Below are 20041 nucleotides of genomic sequence, written 5' to 3' on the forward strand. Positions count from 1 at the left end.
TACAAGCCTGTATAACTCATTCTAGCCCTGTGCCTCTGCTTACCTACCAGAAAGTTTGTACAATGTGCTCCAAACTGCAGGAGAAAAGAGGGAATTGGTGTTGTCAAAAAGTTTTGACATCCTTTGGTGAGATTAAAAACTGAAGATTTGCACACTTATTGACAATTCAGAAAATTTTGTTGCCCTTCATGACTACAATGATGACTATAATGATAATGTAGCTTGCTATCAAAAACTGAAATCTGCAAAGCTGCAGAAGTATTTTGAAAACTACTTTTTAGACAACACTTCACCTAGATATTGTGGAAGTTCATTCTTTGACAAATGTTTAGCAGTTATAGAGAAATCTAGTAAAACACAGAGAGAGAGAGAGAGAGAGGAAATACTTTTAATGTATTTTAAAGTTTATTTTTCTTAAGAATTTTTAGGTCAAAAGCATTGTACATAACCAAGAAGTGCATGGCACTGAATTCACTTTGGCTAGCACAGCTCAAAGAGGGCCAAGGAGATGCCTGATACACTTCTGCACAGAGTATGTAACATCCACTGGTAACACATCCATTGGGTAGCAATCAATCTGTGGGCACACAGCATCTATAACTTCTTCAAATGTGGAAGTCTGTTGTGTATATACAAAATCAGAAAAATATATTCCTTCTTGCTTATATACACTATAAAACATGAGAATAAAATCTGGAATGGTTTGCAGTAACTTAAAAGGGACCAGACTTTCATGATTCAGAGCTTTAGAAACACCTCCTCAGCATCGTTTGTCTTGGACCATTGTGATAAAAAAGTTGCAGAAGGAAAGCAAGCCTTCTGGACAGTATTCCTCAGCCACCTTTTTCTGGTCAATGTAATCTACATCTTCCACACAGTCTTGAGGACTGTGTTCTGGCCTTTTTTCAGTCACAGAGGCATCTGCTGGAGTCTGAGCAACTTCTTTTGGGTGATGCATTGTGTTCTCTTTGGCAGGACCCACTGCTGTTAGTAGGCTTGAGTGAGTCAGCCTGAGGTGAGCGCTTGGTGGGCCTTTCCTGCATAATTTAGATTTTAGTACACTTTTGGGGTCTTGACAAATCTGCTTCTGCTTCTTTAGAGATCGGGAGACTTGTTTCCAGTAGGATTTCTGGTTTGCTGCATACTGTGCACAGCCAGAAGGGTCTCCAGAGAATTCACACCAGAACTCCCTGTCGCCGCGCTTGCACTGCACGTGCACAGTAACATCATTTGTGTCCCTCACTGACCAGGTGCACTCAGCATTTTCCTTGGTTTCAAACTTGCCTTTAGGAGATGATTTTCCTCCTTTTGACCTCTGCCCCTTTTCATTTCCTTGGCTGGATTCCTTTTGTTTTTTCCCACCATGTTCTATGCCTTGTCTTCCCTTTTTTCTTTCCTTCTGTCTTTCACAGTTGGCTAGTAGCATCTGGGAGACCAGCATCAACACACAAAGGAGCCCAAAGCTTTTGATCCTCATGATCTCTGTCCTGCTTGGGATCTGCCTTCAAAGCAAAACAGAACGATAAAAAACATTTTCACTTAATGCTGTAATACATTGGACAGTTGAAGTTTTTCAGACATGGCATTGCACTGCACTTCGATACCTACTGAAGTGATATTATCAGCAAAGTGATCTGTCCTTTGTGTAAACAATACCTGGCTTCAATACCATTATGAATTACCCTTGTAAGAGGTTGTGGAATAACTTTCAGTTACTTTGTTATCAATGCAATGGGGAACAGAAGAGTCACTGCCCAGACATGCTACTGCCCAGTGACTGAGGCACCTTAATTAGAATCTTTTCTGCACTCAGAGAAGAAATTTGGACCTTGGATTTGTCAATCTCAGATGGATATCTTAAATTATAACAATAAAGCAGTTGTTCCCAGTCTCCCATTTTGTAAAATGACTCAGAAGCATTTTTGACTACAACCTCTGGCCATTCTTCAAAAATATTTCAGACAGAAAGGAAACGGTTTGGTTCAAATTGAGGAAAACTATTTTGTAGGCATCCTGAAAATTCTGTAATTCACTGGTTATGCCAGTATTTCAAATTTGCTCTGAAAAAAAATGGTTGTCTTTGTTGGTTATGGCTGTCTTTTCAGACAGCAAAAACTAACTACTGATGTATTCTTTTTCCACCTTGACTGCTAGACAAACAGAACTACCTTTTTGCTGTTGAAGATAACCTGCAGTGTACTGGGCTGTGTTTAAAGCCACCAAATTCCAGGGATAAATGTGCAACTTCAGTTTTGGAATGTGGCTAGTTAGCAAATTATTATCAAGGTGATCCCTGCATCTGCACAGAGCATGCTTATTTCTGCAGGTGTTTGCCTTTATAAAGCAGCTTTCAGGATCAAAGAGGGACTTAAACATGGAATTTTGATGATTAAAGCCCTAAATGTATTATTTAGATGTTTCCATCATATTATCTCTGTAGCCAAGCTTTTGTGTTAGAAAGCAGAAAAGAATGTGCAGCCAGGCTCATAAAGAATCTATTTCAACATTCAGTGATCTGCAAATATCTTTAGTTACATGAATTTAGAAGGTAGAATACACAGGTAGCAGCTTCTATGAGCAGGCTCTGCTTAGTTCTTACTCGACTTGCTTCATGCCTTGTACTATGCACAAATCTTCATTCCATGAGCCCTCTTAAGGGAACCTCATGTTGCATTCACAGTTCTGTAGCAAACACAGCAAACAATAACATTAAAATGCATAAGGATTTCACAGTAACCTGCTGCTGCGAGAGGGAGAGTGCAAAAGGAAGAGAACTGAAATGCATACCTTGCAGAGGGCCGGGAGACACCCAAACACAGCTCCTGGTGCAATTCCCCTCCTTCGGAAGAGTGGGAGCTGTTGGAAGGGCAGCGCCGTGTTTATAAAGGCAGGGACACGCCTTGGGCTCTCCAGATAGACTGTTACAACACAATGGGATCCTTCTGGGCCATGTTCACTTACCCCTGACACACCTCCCTGGAAAAGTGCCAGTTCTCATTCCCAGTACAAAAAAACGTGCCTGACTATGGGGGTGGCAAGGTGAGCTTGAGTAATTATGTGTTCCTTTAGCCAAGTCCTTCCCTGCTCTTGAACAATGATAAGAACTTTATCAGATCATGAGCTTCTCTAAAATGTGCTTTACCAGCTATTGAGGGATGCATCCTGCAATGCCCTCAATGTGTTGCACTATCATTGTGTTTAGCAGAATTTGATAATGATATTGAAAACAATTCCACAAAGCATTTCAAAAGTTATCTTTCGAACTTTTTGCCACTGGTTTGACAATGAGGAGACTGTTAGCTTTTGTTACCCTGTGTCACAAAAAAAAATGATATTGAAGAACTTCAAACACCCAAAATAAGCAACTATTTGAGTAGTAAGGAATACCAGTCCAGAGGAGGGCCACTAAGTTTTTCAGAAGGTCCCTCTCCTGTGAATACAGGCTGAGGTAGGAGAGTCAGCCTGGAGAAGAGAAGGCTCCAGTGAGATTTTCCAGCAGCCCTTCAGTACCTAGAGGGGGTCTACAAGAGAGCCAGAGAGGGACTTTGTACAAAGCATGTAAGAATAGGACAAGGAGCGATGGCTTTAAACTGAAAGAGATTAGGATTAGATAAAATATGAGGAAGGAAGGTTTTTATGATAAGGGTGGCAAGACACTGGATAGGTTAACCTGAGAGGGTGTGGACTTCCCATCCCTGGAAATGTTCAAGGTCAGGCTGGATGGGGCTCTGAGCAAACTGGTCTAGTGGAAGGTTCCCTGTCCATGGCAGGGGGCTGGATCTAGGTGGTATTTAAAGGTCCCTTCCAATCCAAACCATTCTAGGATTCTCTGATTGCATGACTGCTTTTAGGACAGTGCTCATAAGCATGAAACTCATTAAAAAATTCAAGCTCCTGCAGAATTAGCGACAGAGAGGTCTAAGGTTCAGCAATGATCTATGTTCCCCCCTCTCTGCCAACTTTTGTGTGTGTAAAGATGTGGGTTACATCATTATGGGATCAGATTGAAAGAAAAACATCAGATAAATCTAAAAACTCATCCAGAGCTGGGCTAGGCATCGCTCTTTGTAGCTTTGTTTCTTCAGATGGTTTTACTGAAGAAATGTGAGGCATTTGGTGTACATGCCTGGGGATTATCAGAATAAAAGAAGGATGCCAGAAGAGAGAAAAGCAGAAACTGGTGTAAGATATAGACAGGTATTCCCCTTTGGTTCTTTCCCATCCAATGTAAAGGGAATTATATAAAGGGACAGAGCTATAGGCAAGGCATTGTCTAGACTGGTTTGGCAATGAAGAGACTGTTAACTTTCTTTTAAAAAAATCACAAACAAAAATTAGGAAGAAAAAGTGCAATTCTGCAACACATGCAGGACAGAAATGCAGAGAATGGGATGCATTTACTTGAAACCCAAAGGGAAATCTGTATATTGGGACTATCTCCCAAGATACATCTGCTTCTTGATTGAGTTCAGCCATCAGATGTGCCCTGTGCTCTTTGGATTGGCACGAGTATGTATGAAACTATTTGCAAGAGTCCACTAAATGTGAAAGTTTTGTAGTTAACACTGGCAAGGGATGATGAATTAGGGGCAGGGACAACTCAGGGATCAGAAAATAATAATGTGTGGTGGAATGGAATCAGAGAAGAAGGACAATGCAAGAGGTAAGTAAGGCATTGTCATGCCCAGGAATCCTAAACTAATACCACATAGTAGGCACAGCACCACCTGAAGCATTCAGTATTTAGCTGGGATCCTCAGCTCTGTGCAGCTGCACTTGTGTGGCTGTGTGCTGCAGCTAACGAGCCTCTCATCAGGGCTAATTACCCTGGGGACAGCATAAAATGAAAGGGCCATGCTAGCCTCCTGTTCTGGTACCAATTCAGGTGCCGTTTTAACATGCCCGATTGCTTGGGTAAACATACTATAAATTGAAATATTTTGACAGATGAGGGGATAGGTTCAGCTATGAGAGCTTTGAGCAAGCTGTTGGCAAGGAACTACCAAAGCCAAAAACCTCACCAAGCCAAATCCCTCACCAAACCACTTTCCTACTGCAGCTGAACTATGTGTCCAGATCGGCAAGAGAGGAAGGTTACAGGTATTAAAGAACCATGGGAAATGTGACCAAACACAGGATTTACAGGAAGGAGCTATGGGTTCCTGTTCCTTCCTGTTCCTGATTTACAGGAAGAAGCTATGGGTTCCAGCTCTGTCACACACTTTCTCAGAGATATTCACTAGGAGATCCCAGATGTTCTTCACCTGGAAAGGGAATTTTCTTGTGGATGATGTTGCCACGATTTTTTTGTCTGCGTTTACAAAATGCCATTTATTGGTGGAACTAGCCACAAGGTATTGAAAATATTTAAGCACTCCACCATTCATCGCTTCCAAAATTCCCTGTTTTGATGGCTTTGACAAGCAAAATAAGTTTCAATGTCAATGTCAGTTCAGCTCCCTCCTGCACATGTCAGCTCTTCCCATCTGTAGTGTGCAGAATCTTCTGTAGAGTTCTGCAGTCAGGTGTTTGTTGACATGGGCGCTGTCATCTTTGCACTAATCTGTCTTGAGCCAGCTGGAGCTCTTGCCTGACCCGTTTAGATGATTTCAAAACCTCAGAAAACCAAGATTTACACATTTAAGCGCATAAAAATCAGCCTCAGGCTATGGAGGTTGGTCTGGACATCAGGGAGGTTTATTGCTATGCCCTCAGAATATCTTCTTGGTTTGTTTGGTTATTATTAGAGATGAACTGATGTTTTGTGGCTGTCTCCTACCTACCTGGGCATATAGTACGTATCCATCCCGTACCTCAGAAATCCTCCTGGGAGCTGTGCTATCAGGTGATCAGAACAGCCACTTCCTTCAATTTTCATCTTTAAAAGAAAGTACACAAAATTAAATTATGAGCTCAATTTCTTAGATGCTTAATTAGCACCTAATTGCCCACAAAAAAGTTGATGCAAAAACCTGTTTATAATATGATTTCCAAAAAGCATTTTTTGCTTTCTGTCATGCACATTTAAAATACACCTTAGTTGTGCCCTTTGCTGAGCTGAAATGCTGTTTGCTTGTAAACTGCATGCACAGTTTTGCCCCAGAACAAACAATGCAGGCAATTCATCAAAAGAAAATTTGATCTATGCAACAAATGGCAAACTTGAACAGCTAATTTGGCAAGGTAAAACTTATGGAGAGTTATTAAAATAAAAAGACACAGGAAAAAATTGGCAACACTAGCAAATAAAGGTAGTCATTGAGAATTACAAGCATGGATATCCAAATCCCAGTGTAAATTCTGTATGGAAAATCTCAGACCAGAGATACTCCTGTGTCTTTTGACTGAAACTTCAGACAGGTAATTAGCATCTTTAGCTTTTCATCAGAACTGTTATAATTAAGTCAATAATTAAATTCTGCTGTTTAAGCAAAGAGAAGAGGTTTTATCCTTATTCTTAGCTATGATTCATTGGTGTGGAAGAAGCATAGCATTTTCTCAGTTAGTTCTTATTGCTGCTTAAATATTATCCACACATAGGTATTTTTTATATAGGAAATAATTATCATTTATACTGTGTGTTAATTAGCAGAGCAGAGGTGGCAGCCCCACCTCTCCCTCCCAGGGCAGTCCCCTTGTGCAGAGACTGTGGGCTGCTCTCTGGCACGGCATTCCCATCCCTGGGCAAGCAAGCTTCAGGCAAGGAACTGTAACTTGATTTCCTGCTTGACTGTGTGAGTTGAGGATTAACAAGAGGCACAAGCCAACAGCCCTGAGTGCTGTAGCCCTTTTACACAGCAATAAAACACTGGTCACACGGGCAGTGACACCTTCACCAGCCCTTCTGCATCTCGCTGCCTGTGCCCAACACTTCAGAAAATTATTCCACAGCCTACTGGCCTTTCTCTGGAAGTGGCTGTTTAATTTAAAATGTAGTGATGGTTTCAGTGCACTGAGCTCTGATAATGAATTATTCTACATGGAGGCACAATTATTTGAAAGAAGTGGAAGTAAACTCATCAGTTAACAATTTTCAGTTACTTCTGACCTAGGATTAAATTAATGTTAGTTAAATAAATATGAAAAAAAGGCATCATTGAGATGCCTCTCTTCATTGAGACTTTAACACTATCCCATTATTTCACAAGCTGGCCAAAACTGAAAACTGAATTTGGCAGAACAGCACTCAAATGAAATCTAATATCATGAAACCCAAATAAAAAGAAACAAACACTAGTCAATTCAAACAAGTGTTAACTGTAAGTTCATCAAAGAACAACAGAAATCAAACTACTGCTTTATATTTTAAGCTAATAAAAAAAGAGCAATTGACAAGATTAAATAGTAAGGTTATTTTATAGCAAACTCCAGTTCATGCAGAGGTTCACATTTGTATTTAAGAACTAAATTCCTTAGACATTAGTAAATTGAGTAAAAACTGCTGCTTCATATAGTGGTTATCTCTAAGTGATAAACTAACAACTTAATAATTTTATCCATCATTTTTAAGTCTAGTGTTACTGTTTACCTTCTTCATCTATGAAGTCAGTAGTTTTTGCTTGCAGTGTTTCTTTATTTACATGATGCATTATTTTGGCAACATTCTGATAAAAAGATGCTGACTTTCATTGCCACCAAGGCCCTGCTCAGCAGAGGTGCAGCCTCTTGGCTCCCAGCTCAGGTGGGGCAGTCAGCAGTGGTTAATCTGCCCCTGACCTGCTCCCTGACCACGCTGTCACGGGCAGCTGGAGCAGGCACAGCTCACTCCCAGACCTGCAGAGCACTGCTCTGTCTCTGGAGGCAAGGACAGCAGGGTTTTCACAAAAATACACCTGGTTTTGACTAATTCAGGTAGATCCAAGCCTGTGATGGAGCATGGTCATCAGGAATGTTCCTGAAATAGTGAGGAAATTCCTCTTGTTTAATGAGATAGTACAGAGAGAAAACCCTGCATATTAAAGACCCAAAGTTTTGATGCTAAATGGAGTTTACAAAGGGTTTGCCTTGGCAGGAGGAGGCCTTCTGAATTCAAACAAGGGAAATTTGAGCTGTCTCCTCTCCCTTAATTTTATTGTGGAAGTATGTCAGACCGACCTTAAAGAAAGTTTGCCTTGACGTTGAAACAATTCAAAGAGGTATAAATATTTGCCCTTAAATGAACATGATTATCCTCTTCTATACAGGACATTAAATGCTGGGGCCATGATAAGAATGATTGTTGGTATACAAGACACAAGAGCTGGCAGTAAATATATCCAAATCTAGGCAGACCCTAAGAATTTGTTTCTGATAATGCTGCAGGATCACCAAATAAGAGATTGTATTTGATAGATAAAAAGCCCACAACTGTTTTTGCTTCTTCTGCAGGATTTATCTTTCACAGAATACAGGGGATACATTTTATATAGAAATAAAAAAATCTCAGAATAAAAATAACATTAAATTAATGGCTACTAGACTGAAATGTGTTTCATAGGGATCTTTCCAATATCTGGAAGAACTTATCCTCAAAACCTGAATTTGTATGTTTTCATTTACTTTAGCTCTAATACAAGTTAATCACTTCTCTGCCTTAAGCACAGCTAAAGATTCTCCAAGAACAGTTGTTTCAAAATCCTGTGGTTTTATCTGAACAGGCTGGATGCTGGATATATTAGCATAGATTCATGATATTCAGGACAGGCTCAAGTTGGTTTGGCAGCCAGGGGAAAAAACTCTTGACTGATTGCTGTCTTGGTCTGCTCAGACTTGTACAGCTCAGAGCAAGGCAGGAGCCTCTCTGACCAGAAAAGCTTCAGAAACACAGTCAGACAAAGGATGGGTCTCTTACAGAGGGATAAAGTGAGTAAAATGTCAAAAAGATGCCATGGTAAACTACTGACTGCCTTTAGTCCTCTCAGGGTAGTTGCAAGTCAGGCAATAATGAGAGGGCAGAAATGGACACAGTGCATGAAACCATCACATAGTACCACCAGAACACAAGGCATGGTCCTGCTTGCCATAAGCCCTGAGCCTGGTGCTGCTGCAGCCTCTCTCAGCTGCCACGAGTGCCTGAGCTCTCCTTAAAGCCCTGCAGTGAAAAGGTGCCCATATGCTTCAGCTGAAAAGCAGAAAAACATTTCTGCATCAGGGCAAGACTTGCAGAGTTACTTCAGGATGATGAAGGTAAGAAATGAGATTCAGCCCTCTGCTAGTTATAATCCAGCTTCTCACAAAAGTAAGATCTGTTTTTCTTAGTGGGAATTTTAAATTACTTAGGTATTTGGTTTAGGTTTGTTTCTGATGTGTGCACTGGTCAGTACTGAATTACTTTGTGTAGACACAGCAGAAATACTAATTGATCCTGCCTAAGTGAAGGGAACCAAGATCATCAAAGGAAGTCTGGAACATTTCAAATACTGACTAGATCAGTGGTGAAATTCTTCCACCCTGTGAAGTTGCTGCAAAGTGACACAAGGATCAACACAAATGGAGTTGAAGACAGAGTGTGTACAGGCCAAGGTGTGGTATAATAGAGAGACATTCTTCCCTAGCTGCTGACAACTTCTTCTGAGGTTGTATCTGATCTGTAAACCACATGTGATCTGAACCTTTCTCTTTCAGAAATCAAAGACACTTGGATTTCCTTTCTAGCTTTTCTCTAATGCAGTCCTGGTCAGAATACATGGACTTTCAAAAGCCTGGTAGTTATATCAGTGATAACTCTGGTCTTCATCTACTCTCATGACCCTTTCTATAAAGCTTAAGTCTGTAAATAAATTAAGCTGTATCAATAAATACATATGTGCATATATATGCAGCATATGATATGATATAATATAATATGATATGATAATATGATATGATATAATGTTATGTTATATTATATAATATATTAATATATTATATTATATTATATTATATTATATTATATTATATTATATTATATTATATTATATTATATTATATGTAATATAACATAAAATAACATAACAACACAACACAACATAATATATATGCGTTGAATAATTTCTGTCCCTCTGTTATAGTCATTAATATTAGTGGTTTTATTTGTATATTTGTTGAAAAGACTGGTGCACATTCTCTGTGGAGAGAGAGGAATGGATGGTTCTACCTTGACTAAGCAGCTATACTGCAGAAACTCCCTTGAGCTCTTCACTGCCTTATAATTTCAGGACTGGTTCCAAGCATAGCGAGATGTTTCTAGTGCTTGCTATGGAATAAACATTCATTTCATGCAATTTTTAAGTACAGTGGGAAAATGGAAACAGGAACCAAGAAATTGTTCCAGGAAAAGGAAACCAGGAAAGAGGAAAGGAAACCAGGGGCTTTATGGTGTAGGAGACTGTGCTGGGTCTGGCTGGAATGGATGCAGCTTTTTATAGCAGCCCATACGGTGCTGTGATTAAATTAGTGACTAGAACAGAGCTAACAACATGCCCGTGTTTTAGCTGTCACTGAACAGCACAAAGGCCTTCTCTGTTTCTCACTGTGCCCCCTTCCAGCAAGGAGCCTGGGGGTGTGCCAGAGACAGGGGAGGACCAGGGCCAGGAGAGCTGGCCCCAGGGATATTCCACGCTGTGTGACCCTGCCCACAGCAGCAAAACTGGGGCTTGTCCTTCTATAGGGTAACCTAGACTCAGTGGGCACCAGCCTGCTTGGGGGAGGTGTAAAGAAAATGTCTTTGCATCACTTGCTGTTGTTTCTCCCCTTTCCCCTTCACTTATTATAATGTATTTATCTCTACCCACATTCCTTCCTCTCTATTTCTCTCCCAGTTCTCTCTTTCATCCCACTGGAGAGAGAGAGTGAGTGGCTGTGGGAGGCTTCACTGATGCCTGGGGTCAGCTATCACAGAGACCTAAATCCTGCAGATAACTAACAGGATTTTTTTATTTCAGTGGATTCCAGGTGAAAAGGAACCAACACAGGGTTCACTCCTGGAACTTTCCTGTCACTAAATGTACTGATGTCCAAGCTGCATTGACACTGCCTTGGCTCCTAAACCACAGCATTATCCCAGCAAAGACAAGAAGGTGCAGTCACAGTTGTGACCACTTGTTGACTGAGTTATTCCTTCTTCTTTTGAAGAAGCTACTTCAGCTACATAGAAAAAGTGGCCTTGGGCTAACATGAGCTATGCCTGCACAAGGCAGGTCAGCCCCAAAATGTGACCTGTCCACTGGAAGAATTAGCCATGAAGTTTATCCTCCACGATCCTTGGCTTATTCTTGAAACACAGTATAAGCTGTAAGGCTCCAGAGCTCCCATCTGGGACTCTGAAAACTCCTGCTAAAAGCTCAGCAAGGCAGAATAAAGACCACAGAGGTCTGCATATCACAGCTTCTGTGTGGGCTGGCAGCTCTCAGCGCTTCCACATCTGACACAACCCTCTGGAGGCACAGAGAAAGGACAAAGGAAATGGACAAATCTTATTTGCCATTCACATTTTAGTGATCTCAGCAGGTTCAGGTATGTGGTGAAGAGAAGCCAAAGTAAAAAAGTTTCCATATCCATCTTTCCAAGTTCTAGTGCAACTTGTTATGGTCAGCAAAAGCTGAAAGGGTGCACATACCTCAACTTTTATGATAGATTTGGGGGTTGCTCAGTTAACTTAGAGAGCACATGACGTCTCTGAAATTTCCTTTTTTTTTTTTTCAGTATCCATATCATGTTTCTCATATCTTCCCCTCCATGTTCTGTCTTATCCTCTTTGATTTTTGATTCTGATTTTGCAGAATCTGTGAGCTTAGTTTTGGCATGTTTTGGCCCTTTGCACTGCGCTGCATGTAATCCTGGTCCATTTGCTTGTGTTCTCTAAATTTCCCAATTTTCTTTTTTTTTTTTTCAGTATCCATGCCATGTCTCTCATATCTTTCCTTCCATGTTCTGTCTTATCCTCCTCCATTTTTCCCCCGATTTTGCCAAATAGGTGTTTTTCTAGGATCATTTCTATGTTTAGAGCTCCTCCATCTGGAGACCATCAGCTGACATGAAATTAGGAATCCTAAACATTGGGTATTAACACCTTTTTAATGGTTTTGCCAAGAGCTAGCAATATTCTTAATATTTGGGACTTTTTTTAGAATAATTCAGTCTTTTTCAGCGAGAACTTTTTTTTAAATGGGTGAAAAGCAGTGCATCAGAATATTACTGCTGAAGGTGCAGCATTACAGTTCTAATTCCAATTTAAATTACCACTTTCCCCTCTGATATCCCATGAATGCACCAAGTAACCTCTTCCTCATTTTTAATTCTAGTTGTTCCACGGTGCCTGTAGAGGAATCTCACATCTATGTCCTATCTCATGCCATCAGGGAATTAAGGGACTTTCTCCTGCATGTGGGTAAAGAGGTCCTAAGTCCTTGTTAACAAACCTGCTGCTTGGGAACAGGGCTGAAAGCTGTATCTGTTAAAGAACAGCCTTCCCATCCACTTCCCACTTTGCCTATCCACAGCCTTCAGAATCTGAGTCCTAGACTATTTAAAACCATCTTTAATTACTAGATAGTGAGTATTATATGTGTACTATGGATGACACAGTCCAAATGACTTCAGGTTCTGCAGAGGGACTTGGACAGGCTAGATCAGGGGGCCAAGCCCAGTTTTGTGAGGTTCAACAAGGCCAATTGCCAGGTCCTGCCCTTGGGTCACAACAACCCCAGGCAGTGCCACAGGCTGGGGGCAGAGAGCTGGAAAGCTGCCCAGTGGAAAAGGACCTGGGGGTGCTGGTGACAGTGACTGAACACGAGCCAGCTGTGCCCAGGTGGCCAAGAAGGCCAAAGACACCTGGCCTGTACCAGCACTAGTGCAGCTGGCAGGACCAGGGCAGGGATTGTCCCCCTGTGCTGGGCACTGGGGAGGACACACCTCAAATCCTGTGCTCAGTTTTGGGCCCTTCGCTGCAAAGAAGACACTGAGGTGCTGGAGCCTGTCCAGAGATGAGCAGTGGAGCTGGGGAAGGGTCTGGAGCAGAAGTTCCATGAGGAGCACTGAGGAAGGTGAGGGTGCTTAGTCTGGAGGAAAGGAGACTCAGGGGAGACCTTATCACTCTTAGACCTACCTGCAAGGAATGGTAGCTGGGTGGGGGGTGGCCTCTGCTTCCAGGTAGCAAGTGACAGAACAGGAGGTCAAAGCCACAAGTTCTGCCAGAGGTTTAGATGGGGTATTACGAAAAATTTCTTCACTGAAATGTTGGTCAGGTACAGGTACAGACAGGTACAGGTACAGACTGCCCAGGGAAGTGGTGGAATCCCCATCCCTGGAAGTGTTCCAAAGCCATGTGGATGTGGCACTTGGGGATATGGTTTAGTGGTGAACACAGTGGTGCTAGGTCAGGATTTGACCCCAGATCTGAAAATAAATGGAGCTACCCAATTCCTTTTGACAGTGATATTTTACAGTATAATTGAGCTCAGCAAAGTACCCTTAGACCTGCCTCATTTCAGCACCACTAAAAGTCTAAAGCTGCTCTGAACTAGGACTGAAGTGTTCTGTATGGTCTGCACCAGAAAAGGGCTCAATGGCTGACCCACTGCTGTGGTGAGATGGAGTACACCAGGATCAAGAATTAAACCTGCAACATTTGGACAGCTTCTGAAAAGACAAAAAGAGACTTTTGAAGGTCAACAAAACTCATGAAATTGTCTCACAAAATAATTTAAACCATAATTTATTTAAGTGTTACGTAAAGGGCAAAAGCCACTTTATTCATTGCTGTCTCCTTGCCATATAGACACTAGTAAATTTTAGTTTTGGAATAATCAGTGAAACCTTGGCATCATCAAAAGCCCTTTCCTGTTAACCCATCAATGTGTTCTCTGTTGAGCCAGCTACTCCAGACTTAGTATTTGTACAAAGCTTTTTTAAAATATAAAACCACTAGGTTTTAAATATAATTTTTGTTCCTCATCTAACCAGCTTTTTGTCCCTTCTCCAAATCATTGTATTTAAGGTGATGAACAGAAAGAGGTGATGAGTAATGGTTTTAATTAAGTAGAAACTTAACTAAACCAGAGAAACACTGCTGCATTCAGATGGGAGATTTATATTAAACCCGTGGTAAATTTCTGGAGTATAAGAAGCAGGGGTGATCTCAGTAGCTCTTTGAGAGCACCCATGTTGTCTGCCTGTACCTCGGGGTGGGGTGAGAGGGGAGGATGGGGGCAGCACTCCTGCCCTCCTGCTGGGCTGTTTGGCAGAGGAAATGGAGAGGTCAGAGCCTGAATTTTGCTCACCATTTCCTTCGTTGTGGAGCTTCTAGCCTAGTCCCTAGGCACTCCATTACAGCTGCCTTTGTTGGAGTGCCCTCATTTTACACCAGTAAGACAAATAAAGGGGCAACCAATGTCACCACCAGCACATTAATTTTTACAGGCCACAGCAGCAGTGACAGAGCAATGCAGGGTTTTTACATCTGCAGCCAGCAGAATCTAAAAGGACACCTCTGTTTCCCTTCCTGACTACAAGCACTGTGAGCCCTGAGGCAGCAGGAGCCACCATGGAGGGAGGCTGAGGTGAGCAGTGGTTACACAAACAGTTCCATAACCTGCTGAGAGGGCAGGCAGGGGAACACCAATGCCTGCTCCACATCAGACATCTGCCTAATTTTATTCTTGCTCTGTACATAGAGCAGCATAGCTGCTCTGGAAATCCAGAGCTGGCCTCCTGCCTGTCATTCAGGCAGTTTCATTTGTATTCAAGATGGGAAAGTAAACAACATGTCTGTGAGATAACATCAATGTCCTGTCATCTACTGACTGCACCTCCTCCACTCTGAGTTCTTACTCCTGTTTTTGTATATACCACTTCTGTACCACATACTTTTTGTCACTGTAAAATGATCTGTGAAGTCTGATTAGAACAATTCTTATTTGTAAGAGGAAAAGCAGGGAACTCCAAAAGAAATCTCCTGTGGTGTGACTGACTCTTCTTCCAAGAAGAAAGCAGAGACTGGGAAAGGCAACAGCAAAAGAAACAGAAAAAAAGAGACAACCTCAAAGCTTCTACAGAAGTAGGAACAGCAGTGGGAAACTTTGGGGAAATTTTAATTTTTCTTTGTCCTTTTGTGAGAGGTATCCGTCCCTTAAATCCGTGCCATATCAACTATGACATCTACTGAAAAATCAAGACTACAAAACCTAATGCTGCATACAATGCAAGAATGACCAAAGACACCTCAACAATTCTCTCAGAAAACACCAGAGTGCACTACTGCGTAGCTGTCATCAACTCAGAGTGTGTTGTTTTAAACTTTATCCAGTTGGTCTTGAAAAGCTCCACAGATGGAGATTCCAGAGCAGCTCTGAGGAATCCATTCCTGTGTTTATCCTCCTTATGTTGTCCCTTTCACTTAACCAGAATCTCACCTCTATGAATTTTTGACCAGCATCTCTTCTCCTATCACACACATCAGTGAAGAGCCTGGCTCTGCATTCCCTATAGCTTTCTCATATGGATTGAGGGTTGGCTATAAAGTTCCCCAAGTCTTCAGGCTGAACAAACCCATTCCCTTGGCATTTTCTCACAGGAGAGTGCTCCAGTCCTGACCATCTTGATAGCTCTCCATTAGACTCGCTCCAGTCTTTTTTGGATCTTAACTAAGTGTGTCAAATACACATCCTTGCATACACAGGTTCTCCAAATGCTTGATTCTGATTTCTTTGGAGGTTTCCATTATCAAAGTAGCAAGTACTTGGGATGCTTCCCTGGAAACCTAAACATGAGGATTCTGAGGCAGGTGGATACCTCACACTGCACTGAATTATCAGCAGAAGTAACAGGCCTGGGTATCAATGGTCTCCCCACCTGCAGGAACTCAGACAAACTTTTTTGCCTGCTGCTCCTCTGTTGGGAAAATAAAGACAAATTCCACCTCCACTTGGACGGATTTCCTGAGGTGCTTACATATACAGGACTAAAAAGCTCACCTAAAAGGAATGAAACAGCAATTTTCATTCATTCATGAGGTACCCAAAGATTCCACTAAACTCACCACAAACACTTTTCAATTCCTCCTTTCATCAATGAATAGCACTTTCATACTCAGAAGGAAACGGAAATGTCCCGATCGTACGTGTCTGGTGCTAAACACAATTAAATGGCAATGTAGCCAATGCAGTCACAGTGCTGCTACACTGGAGTAGGCCATTTCAGTTAACATTTTCAAGCATTTTGAAAGCAAGATCGTTATGTTTAAGTGACTTGCAGAGGGTTGCATAGCATTGTCGATGAAATGCAATCCATGGCGTGCATCACCTTCACCTCTTTCTAAAATGTGGTGCTTAACTATGGTCCTGAGCATGTTACAAAAAGGATTTTGTTAAGGGGGGGGCCTTTGGTGCAAAGGACTTCTGGTGCCTTTGGATTTCTGCTTTCAACAGTGAAACTTCAGGTGGTCATTCCAGGCAGCACAGTACAGAGAGTCCTTTGCAGCAGAGCCCTGCTCTATTGAAATGAGACACAAGCTCCCTGGGAAACAGCCTGCTGGTGTGTGACATTTGTCCTCTGCTGAGCAGAATTAGTGATGGCCACAAACTTTAGATTATATCAACAGTTCTTCAAAGTGACAGACAACTCTGCTGCCTCCTGAGCTCACAGTGTACACAAAGAGAAGATGGCATGAAGGGGAAAATGCTCCTTTGGTGAACAGATGAAACCTCTTCTTTTCTCCCACCAACAGTATGGTGGGCGATCAATATTCCCAGATTTCTCCCAATGCAAGTCACTGTCGCATTTGTGAGGTCATTCCTGCTGTGGGTACTACTGCAAAATACTCACTCTGCAGAATGGATTTTGCATCATATGTAACAGGAGTTTATTTAAAAGCACACCTCAAGAAAATCCCCAACCTCCCCTTAACATTGCGAACAGTTCCCTAATATCACTTTGATGCACTGTGCATGTTTGCTAATCAGACAATTATATTAATTTCTATGACAGAACTAGGTGAGTAGGTGTACTACTACATTTTTTATTCACAGCACAAGAGTCTGGCAATGGTAACTGAGATCACAAGTGAAACTTAACCACATTGGATTCATGGCAGAGAAAAATACAGCTTTCACATTTGATCTGCATTCAAATGATATTTCTGCCTTGTACATGCAACCTTCTGCTCTGATGCCGTGTTCATCACTTGCTATTCTTTTCCATATATATCAAGAGGTTAGGTGAAAGAAATTGATTTCAAGTTTTTTTGGTACAAGGCATAAAATTTAATGATTGGACAATCATGACCTGGAATCGTGTAGTGAAAATTACAAATCTGTGAGTAGAGCTGGAGAAGTACTTCATTCAACAATACCTTGCAGAAATGTTGCAAGGCAAACACAGAGCACTATTAAATTCTACAGTATGAAGAATTTCCAGTTACATTCCTGCTGTGAAACTCACTTGGGAACAAAAGGGATCATTGTTAAATAATAAACTGAACATGACTGTGTTGTAATATGACAACAGGCCATCGGATCTTGTTTTGTTTCCTGAGGAGATTTAGGCAAGTGCCCAAATTGCCAAGTAAGTTACTTTGCAGAATATCTACTGAAACCAAACATTAATAGTACCACTAACAGGTCCTGGTAACACTGAACTCTGCAAATCCATCACTGGTGAACACTTTTCATCTGCTATGTTCAGAAATATATTATTACATTACTCTCTTATTCCTACAGGTTTTTTTTTCCTGCTGGCTGAAACTCATTATTGTAATATAAACCTCATAACATTGAAAGTATTAATATTCATGCAAACTTGTTCACAGTGGGAAAGCAATGATTCAGACCTCTAATTTCTCTTACACATTCTACCAACAATCTCTTAAGAAATAAAATGTCAAATACTGTGATTTTACACACACAGCACCAGTTAAAATTTCAAGAAAGCACACCAAGTACCTTTTCAAAAAATCATATTTTTATTGTTTGCACTAACTGTATCATCATTAACAGCTTTCATCTCTAACAAACTGAAGCAAGTCAATACACACAAAAACCTATGCAAGGGCAAGCAGATCCTAGGTTACATAAATGCAGTACACCTAGGTGTGTAACAAGTCCAAGGGCAGTTAGTTCATCCTAACACTTTAAGCACAGTCACTCCAGTTTTGTGAATTTTTCAGAGCTGTTAAAAAGTTTCATAAAAAGGAAACAGCTAAAAGATGTATAGAAATTACTGATTTTTAACCAAAATTCTTATGTCTAAATTATGACAATGCAGCAAGGACCCTTCTTCAGCTGAAATACCACTGCTCTGCAAAACAAAAAAAAAAAAAAAGAAAATTAGTCACTTTGCTGTATTAGGCATAAATTATCATTAGCAGCCTAAAGGCTTGCCAGTTCACACTGCATATATTCCCATTTCTTTCAAGTTTGCCAGGTCCACTTATCAGCTCCTGGCTTTCTCTCTGAGCTGGAACAGAAGTGGATATAAAACCAATCCCTTCTGCAATAAAGGGCTTTGCCTTTTTAAATGCTGGCTGAAAACCTGAGACTTACCAAACAAGTGCCTACATGTGATCCCCTATTGCTCTACAGTAACAGACTCGCAAACCACGACAGTCCATTTGGGTTTTCTGCAAGGGATTTATGAACTAATTTTTTAGATTAAAATATTTCCTTATTAACCAGCAGTTCTGATGAATAAGCTTTATTCCCTCAGTCTCTGAATGTAGTTTATTCAAACTGATGTATTTGGCTGGATATGATGCATTTGTTATTTATTGTACTCCCCTGGCGTAAATGCAAAAGGCAGCACAAGAGGAAAGGAGTGACAGAAGGCAAAAATTAGCCCAATTCAAACAGTTAGAACTGAAGTACCATAGGATTAACAACAGATAGGGCAAACATCTCAGTACATACTGAAGACCTCACAGGAGGCTGTACAGGAGTCCTGAAGCAATATGGATCACTGTAAATTTAAGCTGTCCAGCCCCTCAAAAGCCTTGTGATGTTAGATTTTAGCAAGGGAGCTTAGCACTTCCCTGTCTACATCCTGGAGACCCCCAAAATAAAATTGTAGAACAGAATTACTCTTAGGTATATTCTGCTGTGCTTCCAGATTATTTTACCTGAAGCAAATCCTTAACCCCTAAGGATGCCAATGATGTAGGAGCAGACGCCATGCAGAGATTCCCAGCAGTGTTCCCGTGCCAGTTTCATTGCTTCTGTTTCATTTTCAGACCCTTGACCATGTTGGGCTGGGTCAGAGTTTTGCCCTGCTTCTCTCATAGGAATGGAAGCTTTCTGGACTGATTTTTCCTGGTTTGCTAGATCTTCTGGCTCCATACCAGCAGCTATTTGCCTCATGAGAGCCTCTGGGGGAGCCTTTTGGCACATGGTGGTCTTCAGCACTTCCATGGATTCGCAAGCGTGTGGGACCTTTCTGAGTTCTGCAGCGATCTGATTCCAGTAAATCTTTGGATTATTTCTAAAAGCACGACAGACTGATGGCTTGCCAGTGAATTCACACCAGTAGGGCATGCCTTGGCTTTTGCATTCAATTCTAAGTTTCATCTCTTCGTCATCGCCACTCGTGGTTATTGTGCAAACATCTTTGGTTTTAGTCCGAAATTTGATTTCTTCACCATTGCTTCTTTTCTTTGGCTTCAGCTTCTGTCCCAGTCCTCCCATGCCACAGATCACAACTAGGAGAAGGAGAGCAAAACTCTTCATGGTGAGAGGAGTGAACCAAGATCCTTGAACAACACGATCCAAAGAAGTAAAAGCAGTATGTAAATGGCTGCTCACAATTTAAAGTCTTGGTGCACAGAGGCTTCTTTCCAGCCAAACATGGGATGTAAGGGTTGGGCATTTTTATAAAAATAATAAATCACACTTCAGTAGGCAAATGCCCATAATTTATAGCCCGAGGGAGTGTCGAATAACCTTGGAGTGTGAACTCCCAAGAAGGTAACAAGACAAGTCTTGTAAATGCAGTTAAAATACAGAACGATAGTTGTATAACTGAGAAGCACATTCCTATCCAGGATGAACGTGTCATATTTGATTTTTAACAGATATTTTCCATTCTCCAGCTGCTTTAT

General features: G+C 41.3%; 2 protein-coding genes across 2 annotated transcripts; both read right to left on the reverse strand.

Moving 5' to 3' along the window:
* Positions 1-460: 460 nt before the first annotated feature.
* Positions 461-1506, reverse strand: FGFBP1 (fibroblast growth factor binding protein 1). Its single transcript, XM_084204361.1, has one exon. The coding sequence runs from the start codon at positions 1475-1477 to the stop codon at positions 761-763; it is 717 nt and encodes a 238-aa protein (XP_084060487.1). The 5' UTR covers positions 1478-1506; the 3' UTR covers positions 461-760.
* Positions 1507-19079: 17573 nt separating this feature from the next.
* FGFBP2 (fibroblast growth factor binding protein 2) lies at positions 19080-19670 on the reverse strand (the record flags this gene model as incomplete). Its single annotated transcript, XM_084204975.1, has 1 exon — positions 19080-19670. One exon carries the CDS (start codon positions 19668-19670, stop codon positions 19080-19082), a length of 591 nt encoding a protein of 196 aa, XP_084061101.1.
* Between the last annotated feature and the right edge of the window lie 371 nt (positions 19671-20041).

This window comes from Fringilla coelebs (genome assembly GCF_963513975.1).
Source record: "Fringilla coelebs genome assembly, chromosome: 4".
Taxonomy (NCBI): domain Eukaryota; kingdom Metazoa; phylum Chordata; class Aves; order Passeriformes; family Fringillidae; genus Fringilla; species Fringilla coelebs.

Excerpts from the sequence above, each read along its gene's own strand:
- FGFBP1 (XM_084204361.1), bottom strand. The coding sequence starts at position 1,477 with ATGAGGATCAAAAGCTTTGGGCTCCTTTGTGTGTTGATGCTGGTCTCC.